Genomic DNA, 25,223 nt, shown 5'->3' with positions numbered 1-25,223 from the left:
TGGCAGGAATGTGAGAAATCCCACTGGTCCTTCAGAGCCAACTGGGAGCATTCTAGTCATGGAGCTCCCTCCTTTCATTCCAAATAAGAAAGGAAAAGAGGATGGAGATAAATTGCTTATTGGATTGCTCATGAGCGTGTTTACAATAGCAGTTGCATTGCTAGTGTGTTGTATCTTGCACATTCTTTATTCCTGGTGAGTTTGATTGTTGTATTGTGCTCTCACTAAGATGTTAAATTGTTCCCTTTCTGGATTTATGATATAGGTTCTGCCTGGAGTACTGACAGCTCAGGAAGAACAAGCAGCTGGCTGGTTCTGCGTAACCTCACACCCCAGGTAAGCAGAATAATATGACTGACTACGCAAAGAACCATGCTATACTTAAGAGATGGTAGGAAGAACGCTTATCAGCTCTGGTAATTTTGGTCAACTGCAATGAGTATATAATATTCATCTATGTAGCAGTAACTGTAATATGTTGAGATAAATCCACACAGTGGATTTAAGGGTTTTAATGGGAGCCATTGTGGGCTCGTGGATAGCACACTGGATTAGAACTCAGGAATCCCTGGTTCTGTTCCCAGCTCTGCTACTGGCCTGCTGGGTGATCTTGGGCAAGTCACTTCCCATGTCTGTTTCCCATTAGTAATTATACCTTTTGTAAAGCACTTTTAGATCTGTGGATGAAAAGTGCTATATAAGAGCAAATCAAATATGAACTCTGAGTCTGTATAATTAGCCATTCCAGTGTATATCATTTATTTGTTTAAAAGTTAGTTGTGAGAATGGTGTTTTGGGGGAAATTCAAAGATTTGAAGTCCCAATTTTTCTGGGGTTTCTCTTATTCTCCCCAATCTGTCAATTCCTCTACTCCTCTCCATAGTATAATTCACATGGAGAGGCATAAGACTGAAAGCAGTGGGTGCAGAGACCAGGAGATGTCATGAATTAATATAAACTATGTATGAACAAGCTGCATTCCCAATCAACCCTTGGTAGGCATGTAGTGATAAATATTTTTATATTAATTTAAAATAACTGGCAGGTTCTGTGTGCTGAACTGTAGAGAACTTGAAAAGTAAAGATTACCTCCTCCTAATAAAATAGTGACACATCTAATTAGATTCTTTTATCTTGTGGGAGGAAACTACATTTGCACTCTATGTAAATGTTTTCCTTTATCATTTAAAGCCCCTTCCATTAACAAATATACTAAGGATAACCATAGAAAAACAAGTCAACTTTTTTCTTCCTCTGCAATTAGATTGATGGTTCTACACTGCGGACACTGTGTTTGCAACATGGCCCTCTAATTACATTCCACCTGAACCTGACACAAGGGAATGCTGTGGTCCGCTACAGTTCCAAGGAAGAAGCAGCCAAGGCCCAGAAGTCTCTGCATATGTACGTTTTTTCTCCTCTTTTCCTTTTTTCTGTAAAGGAAAATCTAGTACAGCGCCTGTTCTCCTAAGCATTCGCTTGTTATGGCACTGAATTGCTCTGCGGAATTATTTGGTGGTGTCTTGGAAATTATCTGTTAGCAGAAATTGTAGGAGAGCTGCATAAAGAAAAAGTACTTGTGGACTAAATACACTCAGAAGTAGTGTATGAAGTGCCATTATAGAAATCGATGGTGGGTGTTCACCATAAGTACTGTGTTCAGTTCTGCTCACACCACCTCAAAAAAGATACAACAGAAATAGAAGGGACCCAAAGACAGTCAACAAAAATGATGAAAGGCATGGAAAAAATTCCATATGCAAAACAGAAAAGACTAGGACTGTTTAGTTCACAGGAAAAAATGAATAAAAGAGGACATGCTAAAGGTAATCAGAATGAGGAATGGTGTAGAGAAGGTAACTCATGCACTGGTATTTACTTTTTCCCAAGGGGACTGCCAATGAAACTGAAAGACGTTTAAACTAATAAAAGGATGTTCTTTTTAAACCACATTACTAAAAGAAAAGAAAACACCTGTAGAACTCATTGCCACAATCTGTCATTGAGGATAAGATCTTAGTAGCAGTTAAAAGGGGATTTGGCATTTACAGGGATGAGAATATACATAATTACATTAGATAGATTTTAAAATATAAGGAATATAAATCGTAATGTTTCAGGACATAAGACCACCACTAATGGCTAATAATTAAGAAGAAATTTGCCCTATTGGCAGATTATTCATCATAATAATGTAAAGCACTCTTCTCTGAAGCATCTTATGCTGGCCACTGTTGGAGACAAGATACTGGGCTAGATGTAACACTGGACTGATCCAGTATGGCAGTTCCTATGTTTCCCTAGCCTTTAAAATTATGGGGCAATAGTCACTCCAGATGCAAAGTTGCAGCTAGCTTCCCATGATGAGCCTCATTAGATAAAAGGATAAAGTGTATGTAATGTAGAAAAATTTGCATAATGATATGCCTGGTGGTGTTGCTTTTTAAAGTTTTGACCTTTCCTTAATTAAAGACTGTGTGGCAGCATTCAGAACAGATAAAGGTCAAAAATTGCCCTGACTTAATGATTTCAGTTTAGATGTGGGACTAAGTTAGAAAGAATTCTATCCTTAAGGGGGTGTTTATGCTGTAATATTGAAAATGTAGATTTAAAAATCAGCGTATATTTTAAGAGTATACAGTACATCCTCAATGTTCTCCAAGGTTTCAGAGCCATCCATATAAAGGAAGAACTTTGATTAGCGGGGAAATAATGTTAGTACATATTGCTGCTAAGGACATGACAGACCTCTGCTTTACAGAGGTTGGGTATTGGGTTGTGCTATATGTATTGTGTACAGATACAAAAACATATTGGTTTGGAGGGCAATAATGGTAAATTAAAAAGGGATTTCAAAAAGTTAACAAGATTGTAACATACCGTATATACTCGTTCATAAGTATATACTCGCTCAAATTTTTTTAGTAAAAAAGAAAAGCACCAGAGAAGGGGGTTGGCTTATGAACGGGTATAGAGAGGGCGAGGTGGGACACAGCCCCTCCCCCCAACAGAGGGAGCAAGGAGAGGCAGCACAGCCAGAAGGGAAGAGGCGGGGCCAGAATCTCTCCTCTTCTGGCCACGCTGCTCTCCCCCCAGCCTCCGAAGCAGCTGCAGCTCCGGGGCTGGCAGGCTGCAGCCGTGCCACTCGGCCCCGCCCCTAAGAGCAGGCTGTGGCCACGCCGCCGGAGCACACTGCAGCCGGGCCACCCGGCCTAGCCCGCTGGAACATGCTGCGGCCGCACCGCCCGGTCTGGCCTGCTGGAGCAGGCTGCAGCCGCACTGCTCAGCCTGCCGGAGCAGCTCCAGACAGGTCAGAGACATCCTCCCCTGGCCCTCCCCAGATAAGGTGGGAAGTGATGGGATGGGGAGAGTGTGGGGGTCCCGGGCTAGGGGTGGGGTCATGTGGGGGGGTGGTCACAGGGGTTACTCCCCTGACTCCCAGCTTCTCCTCCCCCCAAAAAATTTCCCCACCAGTTGCTGTCCTGGCCCATCAAGGTAAGCAGCTGGTGCACTGGGACACTTTGATCACTTAGGTTTACCTCCGTGCCCGCGGACGCTCGAGGTAAACAAACCATCTCGGCCCACCAGCAGCTTATCCTGATGGCCTGGGAGCCAAAACTTGCTGACCCCTGAATTATAGTGTTGGCTTAGGAACAGGTTATAAAAATTTTCCATTTTTACTTATCCATCTTGGGGGGGTCGGCTTACAAACGAACTGGCTTATGATCGAGTATATCCAGTAATACTAAAAGACTTCAGCTATCATTTCACAATTGGACCTCAAATAATGGCTTACATGCAGTTAAAAATTATGCATCACTGAACTGACATTCAGGAGACCTAGGTTCCAACCCTACCATTGGCTCAATATATGACCTCAAGCAACTCACTTAACCTCTCTTTCTCATTTTCCCAACTTGTAAATTAGGAATAACAGTGCCTACTCACATTTGATATCTGATCTGAGATCCTCATAAAAATAGTGCTAAAAAACTTATGTTACGTATCACAATAAATCTCCACTCTTGGGCATGCAGGAAGGACAGACACTCTATATGTGCAAAATTCTAAAGAGGTTGATTCCAGCAGAGAACACATGCACAAACCCCAGCCATGGAACACAAGTATACCCACTTATGCTGCAGTCACTACTCCTTTCAGTTCTTTGTTATGTGTATCTCATGCACAAAATCCTGTGTACTCTGTGGAAAGCTTTACTTTCCAAAAACGAAAGAAGACACAGTCCCTGTCTTGAAAAGTTTGCAGACTAAAAGATACTGTCTGCAAGTGTGTGGCTTTTTATGTGTGCATATTGTGACAAAGCTCTGTCCTTGTCTCCATGGGTCCTGCATTTCCTGGCGGATTTCGCTAGTCTCAGAGGCTCACTGTGACCCTCCACGTAGCCCTTCTCTCTCTAGAGGCAAGGGTCACAGCTACTGAGCTATTTTCATCATAAACCAGCAAGGGAGGTGAGGAGAAGCTACCCTCCCTTGCACAGTCTCTGTTGTCTCCCAGTCTCAGTGATTAATCAGGGGGCAAAGAGGGGAAGCCCGGGCCCACCTTCTACTCCGGGCTCCAGCCCAGGGACCCTAATAGTATCAGCTATGGTAGCTGACTTTTTAGAAACAGGATGCATACAATTCCTGAGCCACTTTCCCACAGCAGCCCCCACTTCTTCAAGATCCACTTCACCCTTACCTCAGGGCCTCCTTCCTTGTGCCTGATATGGTTTGTACTGCTCAGTCTCTCCAACAGTGCAACTTCCTCCTACAGCTCCCGACACACGCGCTGACTAACTGGAAGGCTTTTAACTAGTTTCAGCCAGCCCCTGATTGGCTTCAAGTGTCCTAATCACTGTCTGTCCTCCCTGCCTTCTGGAAAGATCTTAATTGGTCTTAATTGACCTGGAGCAGCTGCCATTTGCTTATCCTGGTAATAGGGATTTGTTTAGCCTGTGGCTAATATATATGTCTCCCATTACTTTACTATAGCCATCGGGCCTTGCCCCGTCACAATATGCTTGTACACTTAAGTAATTATGAAGTAGAATTATTGGGATGAAAATGAGTTAGGGGTAGGAGTTTTAAAATTTTTGAGCTGGCCTAATTTGACCTCCTCCACTGAATTCAAAATGAAAATGAGCTTATAAAAATTCTACTCTCCTAGTATAAGCAGGCTATGATACTTGTGAAAATAGTGGCAGTTGTAACCTTGTGTTTCACTGTGTTGTGTTGTTGTTGTTAGGTGTGTTTTGGGAAACACTACCATCTTGGCTGAGTTTGCTGGTGAAGAAGAAGTAAACCGTTTCTTAGCACAAGGCCAGCCCCTGCCACCCACCTCCAGTTGGCAGTCCAACACTGGAACCAATCAGACTCGTATGGGCTCCACGAGCAGCTCTCATGGATTGGTGCGGAATGATGCAGGCCACTGGAATACTCCCTGCCTGGCTGGCAAAGGGAGCAGCGATTTGCTCTGGGGTGGGGTCCCTCAGTACTCAAGCAGCCTTTGGGGGCCCCCCAGCACCGATGATGGCAGGGTTATTGGCAGCCCAACACCTTTGAATACTCTGCTCCCAGGTGATCTTCTCAGTGGGGAGTCCATCTAGGAAAGAGAGAAACAAAGTGGAAATAACAATCATCAGCACTAAAGGAAAAAATTGTAACCCTTTCCAGTCCAGGGCTTCACGAAGAATCCAGCTTTAACAGATCAGACTGGCAGCCCTTTTTAGTACCTCTGTCCAATATCGAATATGAAACTCTGCAGAAGTCCTTGTGAACTGTTAATGAAACAGTATGGGCTACATTTGGTCAGTGTCACATGCTAATGACAGGTTTTATTTTTTTCATGGCTTTTTATTTTATGTCGTCTTTTTATGTTTGTATGGTGTTTTTAAAAACAAAGTATAAAAGCTGCTTAGAATAGGTCTATCATGAAGGGCACTTTTCAGAATTTGGGCTGGAAAGGGTTATTTTATCAACTTTGGGGGGAGGGAGAAAATGAAAGCCTATTTTAAATGAGCCTGTGACTATTATGCACATTACCAGAGGCGGACCCAATAATCAGAAGAGTGGAGTGTGATATTCATCTTTGGTACAGAAAAGTAATGAATCCGAATGGTAACTATTGACTGTACAGGTTGAATTTGGAGGGTGGGGGTGGGGTATCTGTGTCCACTGCTCCCATGGATCTGCCTATGCACATTACCCTTGTTTCATTACTTTTTCATGTCATTTTTTTAAAATCCCCCAAAAATATAAAAAGTTAAAAAAAAAAAAACACATATCAAACATGCAAATACTTGAATCCAGCAGGCCAATAACAAAATGTGAACACTTTCTAATTATTACACTTCCAGGTTGGCATCAATACACACAAAACAGGCTCTAGGAATTTTTTTAAAGTTCATACTATGTGTTTGTGTTGGAACAGATGTATGTGTGTGAGTGAGCTTGTATGTGTGTGCGTGTGTGCGCGCCCGTGTGTGATTTAACAAAAGTGTGATTTTTTTTTTCTCTTATTCAGTATATATGCTTTTTATTTGCTCATTGGTCAAACGTTTGTTATTAGCTTCTAACTTTGCACTGAGTGTCCGCAGCCCTTCTTGTAGCTAATCCTATATGTTAAAAAAAAAAAAAAAAAAAAAAAAAAAAAATTGATAGGAGGGGCCGGCGACAATTCATGTGTAAATGTTTACTCAAGGACTCTTATTGCGTTTTAAAAATTACAGTGTGTATCTCTGGAGAATAATATGTATATCTACCTTTAGCGGCTTTTTATTGTGGACTAATGCAAGAAAATTATTACCGGAGTATTGCACCATTTTCCATTCGGAATATAAAGTTTAAAAAAAATACTCTTGTTGAACTGTGGCCATAGATATTTGTAAAGAGTGGATAGTTCCCCTGCAAGCAGGAACACAAACAAGCACTTGGACATAGTTTTGACTGCTTTTGGAGGAGTCAGGAGTTTTGGCTCCCACCTGTTTACAGACCTTTTTTTTCTCCTTCAAACTTTAAAATAAAAAAGGAATTAAAAAAAAAAAAAAAAAAAAAAAAAAAAAAAGACTTCCATCGTAAAGAAACCTATTTTCAGAATGAAGATATGCTACTTCAGAGCTCTGGGATTGAACAGTGTTGTTGTATTATCCTTTTCTTTGGCCATTGCTGTGTACTATTTTTTGTTGTTTTCCTCTTCTTCGTCAAAGTGGCGAAAACTTTGTGATCACTATCTTGCACATGGTGGAAGATGTCTCAGGAAAGCCGGGTTTCCCGAGGAGCAACTCCACACCATTTCATGTATTTTTAAACCCAACTCCTAGCACTGAAGATATTATTAAAAAAACAAAATAAAAAAAAATAAAAAGACAGAAGAAAATACCTAATCTAATGTGTAGCAGTTACATATTTACCAAATAATGGACTCAAAAGAAATAGATGTTTGAAGAGTGCTTTATATATTAAAAAAATTGCTTTATGTTTTAAAAAATGATCAATGTTTTTGATTGTTTTGAAAGGAAGAAAGACAATGGAATAACATGCCCTTCAAGTATGTTTTAAAAAATTATATGAACATTGTGCTCCCTGCCTGCTTGGATCAGGAAACTTGTGCATTACATTTTTTATTTTTATTTTTTTGGAAGATTAGCTTTTTAATGGTTTTATCAGATAAAAAGGGTCCTGCAAGATTGCAAATCAACAAAAGCTGGTTTTATAGAGGATCATGAACTATGCACAAACTGGGTTCAAGACTTGTTTTTTTCTCAAGTTTTAGTAGTGTATTTAGCTGAATAACCTTTCCTCAGAGTAATTGCATCTCATTGCCATTACACGCAATCTACATATATATTTTATATATATACACACACATAAAATATGTATGTGTGTATGTGCGTGTTTCCATACAGTACATAAAATTTTCCATGCTGAAGTTTAGCATTGAGTTGTAAAAAAACTCCTGATATTTTAAAATTGGCGATGGAAGTTAAAATTTCTGTTAAACCTTTTTTTTTTTTTTTTTTTTTGGCCTTTCATTTGGAATTAAAGATGTCTGTAACTCTGAGATTTTAAAAAAAAAAAGTTTGTGGCTTTTAATGTTATTTCTCCTCATAGAATGTGATTGTTAAAGAACATGCACCGAAAGTTGCTTTCGAGAGTACGAAGATTCTTTGAAACTTAATAAATTGCAGTTTTTTCTTGGCTGTTCAAATAAATGTGTATTTTTCTTTAATACAGGGGATACTAAAGGATTTTGTTAAATGTCAGTTTATTTCATGGAGGAAGTTTAACCCTTTCAATATTAATGAAGTTAAATGTGCAACCAGGCAAATTACTTCCATTATTAAAGTCTCGTCCTTTAAAGGTATGCTAATTGATGACTACACTCTCATAGTCTTTTACCAAATCACATTAGGAACATGTGGTGTATAAAAAAGCAGTTATCGCATTTTTGTTAGAATTAATTTGTTTCTGCTTCTGTTGTTTATCCATGCTTTTGTTTTCCTTTTAAATATGAATAGAAGCAGAGGTAATGGGACCCCACGTATCTCTGCTATAAATGATTATGATGAGGCCACCCAATTATTTTCATGTTTGTACCAACCAGGTTTTGAAACCAAGAGCCAGATCCTCAGCTGGTGTAAATCATCATAATTGCATTGAAGTCAGTGAAGCTATGATTCATACCAGCTGAGGATCTGGTTCCAGGTCTCCAGAGGTAGAAGGTGTACAACCCACTCTACTACCTGCCCTTTAAGAATTTTTTTAAAAATTGCAATATCTTCATAAAGGTAGTTCAGGGCATCTGAGAGGTTTTGAATTTTGAATACTGGAAGGGTTCTGATGGCAGTGTATTGCACTGGCCCAGCTTCCTAAAATTCTGTCACTGGCACAATGGCCAGTGATTCCATAAGTAATACATCTTCATTTAATAAGAAGGCTCCTTTGTGGAATAGAAACAGCTCTTAGTGAGTTTTGTGGCTAGTCTCAGCATATGACAATATTATCACAAATTATCAATTCTAGATATTGGGGTGATTTTTACTGTGTAAATACCTAAGATAGCTAGATCTGTCTATCTTGCTCATAAACATAGTAACAAAAATTACATAAATACAGAGGTATAAACATGGTGTTTGGTTCTCTGTTTCCCATGCCCAAAGATGGGTGGTCCCACCCTTCTTTTTGCTTCTCTCCGAGATGATATTTGCAATGCACCTCTGGGAAGAGAGCTTTGCCTTTCTTCTTCCTTTGCTATCTTTCATGAAGAAGAATTCAACGTCAGATGTTCTCAGCCTTCAGTTGTTTAAACTTTGGAGTCCCTTACAGAGCCAGGTGTTTCAGTCAGCTTCCTTCAGGCTAGCAGAGATGGCTTTTTATAAAGTAGAGCTACTTTCAGAAATTAGAATACATCCTGTCAAAGCAAGAAACAAATGTGGCTTTTGGCCAAAATTTGATTGTAGTGCTTGTTGTGATTTTATTTTTCATTTTCAGTGTGCCACATTCATAGCTATTTAATGCATTCAGTGACATAAGATATTTCTTAAAGTTCATATAAAACCGCTGTTGATAATGCAGATTATTTTGTGTTTTAGAACTTTTACATGGAAATGCACTAGGGGCTATTGCTTTCATGTGTATGTTGCAGTTATCTTACACAGGGAGCCTTGCAATGAGAGTGCTGTCTTCTAAATCCAGACCAAGAATGTTGCTCTTTCCTAAGCAGTCTGAAACTGTCAAACTTCTTCTTAGTGAGATAAGGTGGGTGAGATAATATCTTTAATTAGACCAGCTTCTGTTGGGGGGAGAGACAAGCTTTCAAGCTTACACAGAGCTCAAAAGCTTGTCTCTCTCACCACTAGAAGTTGGTCCAATAAACAATTATTACCTTACCCACCTTGTCTCTAATATCCTGTGACCAACACTGCTACAGAAACACTGCAAACTTCCTTATAGTCATTTGTCCAGTCTAGTTTGTGGGTGGTGCCATCAGAGCAGATTGTTTTTCCCCTTCTTTTTTCTTTTGCTATTTCTGCTCCACAGTTGTCATCCTTGATAAATCACTATATGGTTGTGTATGTGAAGGAGCATTTTAATTACAAAAAATTGTATACAAACGTTTGTGTATGTTAAGTATCATTGGAGTTGAGAGAGTCTGGAAATAGAATTGGAACCCTCTAATTTTGGACAGCTATGATGTGATAACCAGAGCAAGGATCATCAGGGTGACCTGTAAGGACCTTCTCATATTGTATATGAACTGCTGCTAAATGTCTGTTAGAATTGACATGTAAAATGATGGCTGTACTAATTGTATCACTGTATTGATGCTGAATGTACAATCTCTTCACAGTTATTTTCTCAGTTTTCATGGAGGGGAGGGTTCTGAAAAATAGGCGTCAATATATTTAGATCCAACGAACTTGGTATGTAACAGTATGGATGCCTGCCCTACCGCCCCCACCCCACCCTCTGTGGAAAAAACCCCAACCTGGCAACTCCATGAAACATCTGGAAACGTGAGATTAATACTGCTGTCCCTTGGAGGAAACTGTCCATAAGACTATTCAGGACCATTTTAGGGGTCCCCTCAGACTGTTTTACCTAGATCCTTGCATCTTGCATGAATGGCAGTAACTTACCAGCTGAAAGCTTTGTGGGGGAGACAAGCTGTTGTTCGCTAGCATTCTGTCTTTGTCCTGGAAATGGCCCCTTCCAGTTATATACCTGTGCTTTTGGAGCTTGCAAGGGGCTCCTCCAACATTCACTCCACTTTTTTGGGGGGAGGGTCCTCTCTAGTTTTCTGGAGAGGGGAAACTCTGCTGATGTGCCCACGTTCTAGTGGGGTGTGGGTGGCTTTGTCTAACATTCCACCCATTCTCAGGTTAAATATTGCTTGCTGCAGGTTGCCAGACTACATTCTCTAATGGCAGATTGAGTCCATGCAAACACAGTAAAGTTTCCTGTTTATATTCTCTTCTCCTTCTCCGCCCTTCTCCCTAATGAAAAAGTTTCATATGACATTTTATCTTCTGTGTGCCCCCAGTGTTTATTTTTACTGTCAGATGCATTGGAAACAATTTGCTTGTAAATTTTCACTGATGAAACGTGGTTCCAGTGCAGTCATGGTTTCAGGGTTATTAAAATGTTATAAAACATAATAGGCTGGAAGAGTCCTTTGCTTTTCAATAAATATTCTTTGTAGAGATGGGCTGGCATTAAACTAGCTACAGGTGCTGCCTAGTTTCTATAGGTAACCATTCACCTCCCTAGCTGGCTTACCCTGATACATGCAGCAGAAACTCGCATTGAAATTAACTGGGTGATTCATTTAAATGTTCATTTTTCAAATAGACTGACTTGTTAATCTTCAAAACTGTGCCTGCCTCATTTCTAACCCAGCTGCAGTCCTCAGCACTTTTCTGGCTATTCTGCCACCCTTCCCAATCCATATCAGATAACTGTATTAAAACCAAAATAGACCACTAGAGAGTTATAGACTGACTTCTTCAGTTAGGAACAGCCTCTTCTGTTCATATCTTTGCAACAGGTGACCTAGTTTGGCTAACAATACAAATGGCTGAACATATAAATAAACCTCCTCAGACCCTGCTGGAGCAAAAAAAAATCATATGATTTCAACCACCACATGCTCCTTCAACCTTTTCTCTGCACATCTGCAATCTCACCCACTGGCTTCCCTTACTGGGAGGCCCAGTTCTCTTCCTCCCTCCCCACAGGCTTCAAGTAACTCCCAATAAAGTCAAAGTATTTATTAACCTGCAAGGGAACAATTGGACTCCTAAGTACTGATCTTCTCCCAGTACAAGTTGTTTATCCTGCCTATTTACAAATAGTCCTCCGTTTAGTGGCAGATTCAGCACAAGTGTACCATATGTAATACTAGGGTCAGCAGCTGTATTGACTATTATATTTTATTGACCTAAAACTAGACAGACATACTATGCAGGTTTATATATGAGAACAGAGTAATTACTGAAAGTTCTTTGACAACTCACACAGTTGTGGAAGTATTAGTAACAATACAAATGAAAGGTATTCAACAGCGTTCAAAATGTGTCATTGTTCCAAGGTAAGTATTGCTGTGTAGCTCTCACCCCATCACGTCACGCTTTGGGAGAGATTCCAGAGTAAAAGGAAAGACCTCACAAGAGAATGAAGCAGACAAGCATGGAGGAGCTGGAAGGAGACATAGTAACCAAACTAGAAGGATGTGTCCAAGACTTAGAGTTAGTTTTAGACTGGTTGACCATGGATGAGCCCATTCTGCTTCATTTAAGTGCCTTTTTATCCCTCCTTTTTAACTAAATCATTTGTTTTTCTTCTGTCAACTTTAGTTCATTGACTATTTTCTATTTATGGTGTAAAAATGTGTCCAAATGGAGTAGGTTGGATTGTTCCCCAACCAAAAAAAAAAAAGTAAAATATGTAGATTGCTTTAATATTTTTTATTTCTTGCTCCTCAGTTAGGTTGCTACAGATGGTGGAAAAAATCCCATTGGGTTCAAGCACTGCTCCTTTACAATTATGGTACTGCATCACTCCTTTACGATTATGGCCCTGTATGTCCTGGGCAGGCCAAGATAAAGCTACATGTGAGAGATTCTCAGAGATGTCCCATCCTTGAACTTTCCTGTAAGTTTTCATTATCTGTCAGTCTAGTCTAGCCAATGACTCAAGGATCAAATAATTGCCTGGATGGAAGTCAGGATGTACTGTATCTCGAGACACTTAGTTTCAGAATAATTTCTCAAGGATATTTGAACATTTTAGAAACACATTACTGCCTGGGGCCATTTCAAGTCATGGAGACACAACTACAGAACATCAGAGTATTAGTACACTAAACCAACACAGAGGAAGGGAAGGCTTGTATCTCTTGGGTAGATAAGCACTGATACATGGTGGCCTTTGCCACCATTATAATTCTAAAACTACCTTTTGATCCATTTTATGGAATCCAAACCCTACTAGATATCACAGACCTATATTTGTGCACTCCACACCATTGTCTTCTCAAAATGTGGTCCATGACCGCCAGTGGCCTGGTGCTTCACAGGATGGATTTTAAAAGCCAAGTAGTGATGGGATTGGACTGTTGGGAGGAGGAATGTTAGCCATGAGAAAGAGGAGTTTTTCCAAAGTGAACCTCGGAATGAAAAGGTAGGAGAACTCTCTATTTAGAGTCTCACCCTCAGCAGAGGTAATATTGGACCTTTTCAAATCCGGCTACTTTCATTGTCTGTCAATATGATGCATTTAGGTAACAGGGATTCTTCTTCACATGTGCATTCTCCTGTGTGTGCGCACCCCAAGCACAGTCACCAGAAATTTTGCCCTTAGTGGTACCTGTTGGGGCTGCTCAAGTGCCCTCTGCTGCCATGTGCCATGATAGTTGCTGGAACAGCTTTCCTTACATTCACAAGCTCTCTCTGTGGTCTTTTATTCTTAACTGTACACAGTTGTAGTTCTATTTAGTGCAGTTTGGTAAATTGGTTAGTTGTGTTTTTGTGGAGTTTTTGTGTGATTCCCCAGTGCCAAGGGATGCTTCAGTCACCGGGCTTTAAGCCCTGCGCTTCCTGTAACAAAGCTATGACCCTGAGCAACCTGCACTCAAGCTGCCTGAAGTACCTGGGAGAAACTCACATTGGGGACTGTTGCCAGATCTGCAGGGACTTTAAATCTCACACAAAAAAGGATTAGGAGACCAGGCTGAAGATTTTGCTCATGGAGGCAGCATTGAGACCTCTCTCTGAGTGAGGCCAGGCAGAGTCAGCACTGGGTACCTCGGCATCGGTAAGGAGTGCTCCTCCTACCACACAGAGTCCTAGCATCCCCACTGCCTAGAAAAAGACACAAGAAACAGCCAGCCAAGAGGGAGCAATCCCCGGCACCAAAGATTGCCAGACATGGGGATCAGAATAGAGTGCATTCTAAGCCAAAGCACTCCTCTATCTCGGTACTGCAGAAGTCGGCACTGTTGACTCTGGGACCTGTGCAGGCACTATCGAGTCCACTACCAAGAGAGCCTTCTATATCTGTGCCACTATGTTACCGATACTATCTCGGTACCGACCGCATCGGAGGTGTTTGCCTCTGCCAGGGACCTTCTCTCACGGTAACAGTATCGCCAGCAGTACAGGCATTGGCATTATCGGGGTCAGCGGACAGCAGTGACAATGCAAGGTCCTTTCAACATTCAGTACTGCTCCCTTCGGTACTGTCAGAAGGGAAGCTGGCTGTGCTTGCCACAGTGCAGACCTCTTCACCACGGCAATGGTGGGAACGGCACCTGCTTTGGTCACCAAACAGAGACTCATCCTCTTCTGAGTCAGAGGTTGGGTCCTACTTCTGCCATCTGAGGAGCCATTCTCACTACTCCTCCAGGCATTTCCACACTTCCATGGACCAGGGCACAGGAGTACCACTGAGTGCATGGCCAGCCAGTCACTGGGGACTTACACCAGTCAAGGGGCCCTTTTGGAACCTCTGGTGGTTCCCCCCAGTTTGCAGGGCATATTTCAAGCACTGCTATTTGGTGGCCTCGGAAAGACAGGCAGCATTGTCCCACCTGGCAGCACCTGGTCTGGATCCTAGTACCAAGCCCGGTACCGAACTACAAGAGCTGGCTCAACCGGATCCTATGATGCAGAAAAGGCATCCACAGCCACTGCTGGCCTCTTCCTCCTTGCCTAACGAGGCAGTCTCACTTCCATTGAATAACTATAAGGCTCACAAAGAGTTGTTAAAGAAGGTGGCCTTAAATCTGGGCATACGGATGGAGGTAGTAAAAGAGTCCTCCCCCAGTCTAGTTGACATTTTAGCTGCTGCAGGCCCTTCAAAAGTAGCCCTGCCTCTCAATGAGGGTATTATGGAACCTGTTAAGACTTTGTGGCAGACCCCTGCATCCCTTCCCCCCACTTCAAAAAGAGCTAAACATAAAAATTCAAAGACTTGTTCCCACAAGAGGCAGGCAAGACTTCTCCTCAGTAGTGGAGAAGGGGAAATCAATGGCAAGGGCCTCTTGACAAGGGGTGCTAAATACTGCTGACTCAGCTGCCCAGTCCATTGCTTCAGCAGTTGCCATGCGCAGGAGTTCATGGCTACAGTCCTCAGGGCTCCCACATGAAGTCCAACAGACTGTTCGGGGCCTGCCCTTCAAAGGAACTTCACTCTTTTCAGAGTAGATGATTGCAAAGCTTCATGGGCTAAAAGACTCAAGATTCACACTAAGTCCCTTGGGCTATACACCCCAACTCCTTCAAGGAAGCACTGTAGGCCTCAACAGCCCCTTTGATACTCTGTCCCAGCTCCCCATGAGGACCTGCAGAGGAAGAGAGCTAGGGGGTTTAGGCATAGGCCACCACCTCAGCCTACCTCAACGTCAATGCCTACCCCACCCAGTCATCCAGGGGGTTCTAAGCAGGCATTTTGATGGGCTGCTCAAGGGCGCCCTACCAGTTTCTGTGATGTCAGACCCTGTTTCTCCTTTATTTACAAACCACCTTTCCCACTTCCTCAATGCTTGGTCCTGTATCACTGCGGACTGTTGGGTGTTGAGCACGGTAGAAGTGGGACATATCCTACAGTTTATTTCTATCCCTCCTTCCCACCCACACCTCTCCCTCTTCAGGGACCCCTCTCACGAAGAACTTCTGGTCCAGGAGATTCAATCTCCCCTTTGGGTGGAAGCCATGGAAGAAGTTCCACCGAATTTAAGAGGGAAGGGGTTCTACTCCCCATTATTTCCTAATCCCGAAAGCCAAGGGAGGTCTCAGACACATTTTTGACCTGCAGCAACTCAACAACTATCTCAAGAAAATAAAGTTCTGCATGGTCACCATGGCATCTATTATCCCCTCCTTGGATTCTGGAGACTCTCTAAGAGATGCTTATTTTCATGTGGCAATATACTAGGGACACAGAAGTTTCCTCAGATCTGTGGTGAACCATGCACACTATCAATTCACAGTTGTCCTGTTTGGCTTGTTTGCAGCTCCTCAGGTGTTTACAAAATGTATGGTACTAATGCCAGCTTTCTTGAGGAGGTTAGGGGTACAGGTCTACCCTTTCCTGGATGACTGTCTAGTCAAGGGCCAGTTCAGGGCTCAGGTAGTGTCCAGCATTTGACTTATCCAATCAACATTCAAGGCCCTTGGCCTTCTGATAAATGCAGAAAAGTCTGTCCTCGCGCCGGTGCAGAAGATAGAGTTCGTTGGAGTGATGTTTGACTCTACTCAGGCCAGGACCGACCTCCCAGAGATATGTTTCCAGTTAATCAGATCCTTGATAACATACTTCAGATCTCATCCTATCACAACAGCCTGAAACTGTATGCGGCTCCTGGGTCACATGGCCTTATGCACGTACATGGTACAACACTCAGGACTGCACCTCAGACTCCTCCAGGCATGACTGGCCTCAGTGTACTTGCCAAGCCATCTCCATCTGGATGCTATACTTATGATAGCTCGTTGGGTTCTCATCTCTCTAAATTGGTGGTTAGATCCTCTCACGATTTGTGTGGGCATTCCCTTTATACATCCTTAACCATCAGTGATTCTGGTCTCAGATGCATCAGCTCTAGGGTGGGGAGATCATCTGGGGCCTCTCGGAACTCAGGATCTTTGGTCGCTGGTGGAACTTTCACTTCACATTGTCAGGGAACTCAGTTTGCCTTGCCTTTCCTGCCCCACATAAAGGGCAGAAACTTGTTTGTGCTCACAGACAACACTGCAGTCATGTTTTATCTCAACAGGCAAGGAGGAACTCACTCTTCCCTCCTTTGTCAGGAAGCAATACAACTATGGGAGTTTTGCATAGCCCACTCAATCAACCTTGAGGCCTCTTACCTTCCAGAAGTGCAGAATAAGCTGTCAGATTGCCTCAGCAGGTCTTTCTCCAGTTGCCACAAGTGGTCTCTTTGCCCAGATGTGGACAGAGACATTTTCTAACAGTGGGGGACTTCCCACATAGACCTATTTGCAAGCAGGTTCAACAGAAAGTGTCACCAGTTCTGCTCCCTACAAGGCCATAGTCCGGGTTCCATCATGGACGCCTTCCTCCTACCATGGAAGGGACACCTGTACTATGCTTTTCCACCTATCCTGCTTGTGCACAGAGCACTGCTAACGATCAAGCGGGATCGCAGCCAGCTTATTCTGATAGCCCCAGTTAGTTGGGCCCACTAACACTGGTTCTCCACTCTGCTAGGTCTCTCAGTGGTGACTCTAATCCCACTTCCCTTGCTCAAAGACTTGATTTCCCAGGATCACAGTCAGCTGCTCCACCCAAACCTGAGCTCCCTTCATCTAATTGCCTGGAAGCTCCATGGCTAAATTCCAGAGAGCAAGTTAGCCAAATTCTACTAGGCAGTAGAAAACCTTCCACCAGGGCTACTTGCCTCTCAAAGTGGAAGCAGTTCTCTGTCTGTGCATCCCAATGCGGAGTCTCGCACATGCGTTCATCCATACAAAACATACTTGAATATTTATTGCACCTGAAACAACAAGGTTTAGCAATCTCCTTTATCAAGGTTCACCTGGCAGCAATATCAGCTTTCCCCCCTCGGGTAGATAACTGGTCTGTTTTTTCAAATTACATGTCTGTCAGATTCCTCAAAGGCCTAGAAAGGTTATACCCTCAAGTAAGAGAGCCCCTTCCTCCCTGAGACCTGAATTTAGTCTTATCAAAGCTTATGGGACCACCATTTGAACCTTTAGCAACATGCTCCCTATTATTCCTCTCCTGGAAGGTGGTTTTCTTAGTGGCCATCACTTCAGCCCGAAGGGTCTCGGAACTCCATGCCCTCATATAGGAGCACTCTGTATACAGTCCTCTTTAAAGATAAGGCGTATTTACAGCCTCACCCCAGTTTCCTCCCGAAAGTGGTTTTGCAATTTCATAGCAATCAAGCAATATTCTTCCTATCTTCTACCTGAAGCCTCATGCAAATAGGAATGAGTAACATCTTCACTTATTGGATGTTAGATGGGCTCTAGCTTTCTACGTAGAAAGAACTAAACTCTTCTGTTTATAGCTGTAATGGACAGGATGAAAGGTCTCCAATCTCTTCACGGACATCTTCGTTCTGGATTACTTCAGCAGCATTCTCAGCAGCATTCTTAGCGCAGATCCCTATTCAGGACATTTGTAAATCAGCAACCTGGTCATTAGTGCACACATTCTCCTCCTGTTATGCCATCACTCAACATTCCAGAGATGATGCCAAATTTGGTCGAGCTGTACTGTATTCCATGTGTCCATGAACTCCAATCCCTCCACCTATTCTTCTGCTTGGGAGTGCAATCACTCAAAGAAAAAACGGCTACTAATCTTTAATAACTGTTGTTCTTTGAGATATGTTACACATGTCCATTCCATGACCTACCCTCCTACCCCTCTATATTGAAGTTTTCCAGAAAGAAGGAAATGAGAGGGTGCAGGGGTCAGCTGGGCGCTTTATACCAGTGCTAATGGCATGTGGCTGTAGAGGGTACTCAAGCCGCCCCAACAGGTACCACTGAGGGGAAAAATTCTGGCAACTGCTCGGGGCGCGTGCACCTAGAGTGGAATGGACATGTGCAACTCATCTTGAAGAGCAACAGTTACGGGAGGTTAGTAACTGTTTTTTCTAACTGGCAATGGGTCTAATCAAAGCTTTAATAGTAATAGGTTTAATACCACAAAAACCTGTTGTTGAATCTTTGATTATACCCAGTGCTAACTTTTTCTGTTGTCTCTGAAAGAGAAGGGAGGTCAAATTCAGAATGGAAGAGCCATATTTCAGCACAAAGTACAAGCTTACTTTGATTGTGGAGGGATGCAATCTTTGGTTTTGTTTTTGCAAAACAAGTGGTGTTGCAGATTAGTACCTCATTTTATCCTTAGCCTCCACGTGTCAGGAATGCAGTTCAAGTAAGAGGATAGCCTTCCTCTCTCCGTCATCTGATAGCTACGGCCCCAGAGGTTCTCAAGGCTAGACAGAGCTACATCTCAGAGCTACAGCACCAGAGGATCTTAGGGCCAGACCCCTTCCCAGATCCCCTGATGCAGGATGGGGCACAGTTAAACACCCCAACCTGGGCTTGCTTCACCTCACAGCCTAGTGTTTCGATTGGTGTCGGAAGTAGCACGCTCTTGTTGGTCCCCTGTCCAGGCTATACTTACCCAGAGTAGAAAAGATTTGACTAGGACCTGCTATCTGGCTAAATGGAAATGGTTCTCCATCTGAGTATAGCATAGTCAGTCTCACCCAGTCTCTCAAAGAATCCCGATCATTTTAGATAACCTCCTGTCTCTAAAGAAAGCTGGTCTCTCAATCAGCTTGTTACGAGTCCACCTTGCAGCCATTAGTGCCTTCCTCCCACCAATAGATGGGTGCTCTGTCTTTACCCACCCAACTACAACATGATTCACGAAGGGTCTCATCAAGGCCTTCCCACCAGTCATTAAACCAGTACCACTGTGGGTTCTTAACCTTGTGCTGTCAAAAAGTACTAGACGTCAGTTTGAACCCTTAGTGACGTGTTTCATGTCCCACCTATCCATGAAGGTGGTATTTCTAGTGGCGATCACATCAGCCAGGAGGTTCAGCGAATTGAGAGCCTTAGGTGGGTACGGTATTTCAAAAGGACAAGATATCCTTTGGCCTTCAGCCTAAATTTCTCCCCAAGGTCATCTCCAAATGTCACCATAACTAGTGTATTTACTTACCTATCTTTTTTTCCAAAATCCCATGCTTATCCTGAAGAGAAAAGATTTCACTCCTTTGACATCAGGTGTGCACTGGCCTTTTACCTACAAAGAATCAAACCAATCAGACAGTCTCCAAGACTCTTCATCACAATAGCAGGGAGATCCCATGGTCAAGCTATATCCTCTCAAAGGATTTCTAAGTGGGTGTCTCTCTGTGTTATTGAGTGTTGACCTTATTTACCTCCAGCCTCCTGGCAGTATAACACCCCACTCCATGAGAGCACATGCCGCCACAATAACATCCCTGCAGGCAGTCCCAATGCAGGACCTTTGCAGAGCAGCCACGGGGAGCTCTGTACACACATTTGCTAGACATTATGCATTAGTCCAGACCTCTGCTCCTGGTGCAGCAGTGGGGTCTGCCTCTTTGCTGCCAACTTCCTCGCACTTACCTCCAGTCTGAGCACTGTGGAATACACATTGGGATCAGCACCCAAAGAAGAAATGGAGGTTACTTACTGTAACTGGAAGTTCTTCGGGATGTGTGGTCCCCATCTGAACTCCACTACCCACCCTCCATCCCCTCTGCTTCAGATCTGGTTAGATTCGTGGTAAGAGGAGGAACTAAGAGGGCATCTACCCATGCTGCCTCTTATATCCTTGGTCAGGAGCTTGAGGAGATCTTGTGTGTGTGTGTGTGTGTGTGTGTGTGTGTGTGTGTGTGGTGGGCAACGGACACTGCTTATTAAAATCTCCGGACTTGGGCGCATGGTGTTCATGTGTACCTAGGTGTGACTTCCACTTACAGTAAGTCATCTCCATTTTTTAAGCCAAGCTTATGACATTTTGGGGCTTGTCTCATGATTTTTGAATGCTTGGGGTTGGCAAGACTAGCATTTCCAGAAGTCAGACTCCTTCTGTGTCCTGTCAAAGGTCCCAAGCAGGGAGGATGAGGCCTCCTGTTCAGTCATAGCCAAATAGCTGTGTGCTTTCACTAGGGAGGTGTATGCTGCAGAAGGGTGTCCCTGCCCTTGGGGATTAAAAGCTCACAGACATAAAGGAATCTCCACTTTTTGAAGAGAAAGAAGCTGCCAGTCTCCAGTCAACGTTTACCAAATATTATAACATTGATGTCAGCAGTTCACTATACATAGCTTTTGGACTTAAGAGGGAGATAGTGAAGAGCCCTCAAGTAAGATTAGGGTGACCAGGGACCCTTGAGCTGAGGATGAAGCATTAAACGGATTTGGCTTATTAATAAGTCTTAGGAGGTTCTAGTTCAGGGAGTTATTTGCTGCGGCCCATCAAGCTACCCTGCCACACACCCCCCCCCCACCCCCGGAGTTATTTCCTGAGGCCGCCAAGTTCCCCTCACTCCCCGGCCCCGCTCCTCCCCAGCGCGCTGCGTCCCCGCTCCTCTGCCTACCTTCAGGCTCTTCCCGCCACCAAACAGCTGTTTGGCGGCACTTAGCGCTTTCCATGAGGAAGGGGGGAGAAGAGGGGAGCTGCGCGCTCAGGGGAGGAGGCGGGGCAGGGGTGAGGATTTGGGGAAGGGGTTGGAATAGGGGCAGGGAGGGGGAAGAGTTGGGGTGGGGACTTTGGGGAAGGGGTGGGAAGAAGAGGGGCAGGGACGGGGCCTCATGGAAGGGGTGGAGTGGGTGTGGGGGGGAGGGGCTTTTGTATCTTTGTATGAAAAGGTGTCAGTGATGCAGCCCTCAGGCCAATGTACTAGTCCTCATGTGGCCCTCGTGGTGATTTGAGTTTGAGATCCCTGTTCTAGTTCAAAACCAGTTGTTTGGTGAATGAGCCTGGAGAACCAAGTGGTAAGGCAGGGTGAGTTGACTCTCTGACAAGGTCCTAGGAGCCCAAAAAAGAGCACCCCTGCATCTCCTTCTCTGTTAGTCCTGCCCAGATCTGGGCATAGCCCTGTTCTGGAATGAGAGATGCTTCTGGCACAAAGGAGGTGTTTGGTCATCCCTTGTAAACTGACTTTCTGCAATACACCCTGGCAGTCTGGAAGGCCACCCAGAAAATGATTTTCTAGATATATTTTGCAGTTCTCTTTTGAGTACTGCCCCTATGGGTGCACCACATCATGATATGCAACATCTAGAGCCGAGAGAGCAGCAGCTCATTTCTGGACTGAAGATGGCTTCTTGCAGGAAAGAAAATGAAAAGGTGAGACCAGCATCCTCCTCCCCCTTTCTCTTTCCATGTCCTTGTCCTGGCTTTGTGGATGCTGAGGTCACTTTGACCCTAGCTCTCTTGCATCTTTCTATTTGTGAAATCTCCAGGGCTTGTGTGGGGATGGGGGAGGATGTGAGGAACTATGCAGCATGACTATATGTAGGAGGGAAAAGATGCATTTACTTTCATCTAACAAATTGTTCCATCTACATTGATCCATTTCCCCCATCCTTCCCCACAACCATTAGTGGTTAAAGTCGGGCCTTCCTAATGCTTCTTCCTTCTGAGAGTAGGAAAGTACCTTACCCTTTTCTTGCCTTTTTGTTGGAGAGGGCTTGCAAGTAGCACAGTGGAATAAAGTATATGGGAACACTGGTTTAAGACCTTGTGACATGGTGCAGGAGCTCTTTCCATTCACAGGTGAGTAGGAGATTAATTCTTGGTTCAGGTCTTGCATAGGAACCTGGAGGAGATAATGAGACCAGGGAGGGGAAAGCAGACCCAACCATGTTCTCACAGGGAAGGCAGGAAACTCCACAAGAGTGCCTACCTGGTGGGAAAGAAGGCATGTATGCCTTGGAATGAAGACTGCATGTCTAGGCCTTGTCTACACTAGGGCTGAGATTTTCACATGTGGGTGCTAAAAATTGGGCTCTTATGCACGTTAGTTACCTGAATAAGTGGCCTAGTCTTCTAAAGAGCTGAGCGCTCACCAGCTCCTGTTCTCTTCAGTGAATGATATTGGGTACTCAGCATTTCAGAGAATTAGGGGACACAGTATGAATTTAGGCTCCTAACTTTTGGCACCTACTTTAGAAAACTTGATTCAAAGCAACTGACCATGCTCAGTAATGTGTGTCTTCTCCCCACAAAAAATGAATGTTACTGTAATGTCACTAAAAGGGGTGTGTGCTCTTACTTATGCCAGAAAGCCATCTTGGTTCAGGTGCTCCCCCAAGTTCTAAACCAAGTAGAGTGCAGCTGTACCTGACTATCCAGTGCACAGTGCCCACCTCGAAAGTCAGCTTTTGCTATTTCCTGTTCTATGTGCAGAGGAAATGTCCTCTCTCTCTCTCTCTGTCTGATAATACTGCAGGGTAACTGGAAAATGTTAACTTCTAAATGGTGATGTGTGTGCACAAACCAGCACAGTGCATTGCAAGTTGTAGAACAATAGTAACATTTCCACTGACCAAGAGTGCAAATTCTGAATTTTACAATCTAACATTCAGCTTGCCCATGCTGACATGAAGGTGCAATCTAATATGTGGAACTTATTGTTTTTGGAGACCACCTGAGCATTCAAGCTTAAAGAAAAACCCCAACCCTGGCTTTTCAGAACTATTCATGTGAGTAATGCTCAAGCACTTGAATGTTCGTAAAAGTAAACATGAAATAGTCCCGTGCACATTGAAATAGAAGTTTACTTGGTATACAAATGGTTATTCACAGCTCTAGTAAGTTCAAGAAATTATCCTTCATGAAGGATTTCAGACATTAATTAACATTTTTAGAAAGTAATTAAATTTGTTACCAGACTTCTTGCAGTTTGGAATAGAGGAAAGAATTTTTGCAAGGTGTCCCTGTTTGCAATTCACAACTTCTACCACTGGATGGTGTAAAGAAATAGCTCTACCACTCATAAAAATCCAAGTTAGCTAGAAATCAGAGGTTTGGAAAGCAGAAGGCATTCCCTATCAGGGAGAGAGTGCATGTCAAGTGTTTAGAGCAGAGAACCCTGGGCCAAGATCCCTGTGTTCTATTCCTGGGCCTGCTACTGACTGATTTTTAGGGGACTTCAGGTTAAGTCACGTTGGTCCCCTTCTCCATGCTTCAGTTTCTTCATCTGTCAGATGAGTCTTACCTGCCTTATAGCAGTAGGCCAGGCTTAACTAATCTTGGTAAATCACTCTGAATTCATCCCAGGATACAATGTGTTGTAGAAATAATGTGTGTGTAATTGCTAATATTTATCACAACCAAACATGACATTTTTTGAGATATTTAAGGGTCATATGAAGTAAGGTCATGCCAACAAGCACACACAAATACAGTAAAAAGTCCCTCACTCTCCAAAACTACTTCAGGTTGAATTGTTGTCCCATCCTGGTAGATGAAGCCTGACTGTAACAGTTGAAAGGTAGATATTGGATTTTGAATACAAACCTTTTGAAGGTATGTCAAGTGTTCTGTAAAGCGCCAAACTTACTACAAAGTATGTATAATGATTACAGAGGGATACAGGTATTAATATATTTCATGCTAATTAAAAGAGCAACATTAATTTGGTCCCCTGGCATGTCAAGTGTCCACTAATTTTGGGTGCCTGACTTGACACACCTAAGACCTTATCTTTCCAGAGTACTTAGCATTTAGGTTTCTTTCTCCAACGCTGCTGCAGAGCTTCAATAAAAGACCTTGAAGATTAATCATACTAATTAGATCCTCTACTTGCAATTGCAGCTTTAGCAATGTAAAAAAAAAATTGCTTTCTTGTTCAGCTGAGCGTTGGTGCCACATCTTTAGATCAATCAAAAGTTAAACTTTAACAGCCAGACCCAATTACCCATATATAACTGTCTTATATCTGATTTCTCTCCCCTTGGGCCAATGCTTCTATCATTGGCATAGAGTTCTTTCAAGATGTATCTTGATTATTTGTGTACACAGATTGAAGAGGAGCGTCTGACTGGTTTGATCTGATGTGCCCCATGATGAGGAACAAGGAATAGAATAAGGCACAGAAAATTCTTATCTGTAGATGACATGAGATTACACTGAGAGCCAACTTCAGATTTCAGAGCCGGTGATGCCCCAGGTGAGCCTAGAGTATAAAGAATGTAGGATTTGGGGTAGAGGGAATGATTTTATCAAGGAGAAGGGTTATGATGAAAAGAGCTTTAGGATTTTCTCTCTCGGGAGAGATGCCAATAGAAGGGCAGCCTTTGCTTTGGCCCGTTAGTGAAATATGTTTTTAAACTGTATTATTTGTAGTACAGTAGCACTTAAAGTCCCCATCTGAGACCAGGGCCACATTGTGCTAGGTACTGCACACCTAATGAAAGACAATCCCTGTCCTGAAGAGCTTTCACCCTAAATAGGCAAGTCTGAGGGTGGGAGGGTAAAATAAGGCACAGAGAAGGAGAGTGGCTTGCCCGAGGTCACACAGGTCAATGGCAGAGCCAGGAATTGAACCTGGAGTTCCTAGCCCAGTACTCTACCCACTGGACTGCACTGCTTCCTGAAATACAACAAGCAGGTAGAATTCTTGTTCGACTCCTGAACCCTACACGTGAAAATAGCAAACGCCCACAGCCTGATCGC

At 43.3% G+C, this 25,223-nt stretch overlaps 1 protein-coding gene across 1 annotated transcript in view; it reads left to right on the top strand.

Annotated features, from left to right (window-relative positions):
* Positions 1-5,624, top strand: part of TNRC6C (trinucleotide repeat containing adaptor 6C) — a 191,648-nt gene extending 186,024 nt beyond the window's left edge. Inside the window, exons 21-23 of the mRNA XM_026654389.2 lie at positions 266-336; positions 1,265-1,404; positions 5,245-5,624. Coding sequence (XP_026510174.2) covers positions 266-336; positions 1,265-1,404; positions 5,245-5,605 — 572 coding nt within the window. The 3' untranslated portion in view covers positions 5,606-5,624. The remainder of the gene's footprint in view (positions 1-265; positions 337-1,264; positions 1,405-5,244) is intronic.
* Positions 5,625-25,223: the final 19,599 nt, after the last annotated feature.

This window comes from Terrapene carolina, unplaced genomic scaffold (assembly GCF_002925995.2).
Source record: "Terrapene carolina triunguis isolate 2854851 unplaced genomic scaffold, T_m_triunguis-2.0 Scaffold192, whole genome shotgun sequence".
Lineage (NCBI taxonomy): Eukaryota > Metazoa > Chordata > Testudines > Emydidae > Terrapene > Terrapene triunguis.
Note: the sequence above shows the minus strand (reverse complement) of the source record. Positions and strands in the feature narration are given on the sequence as shown.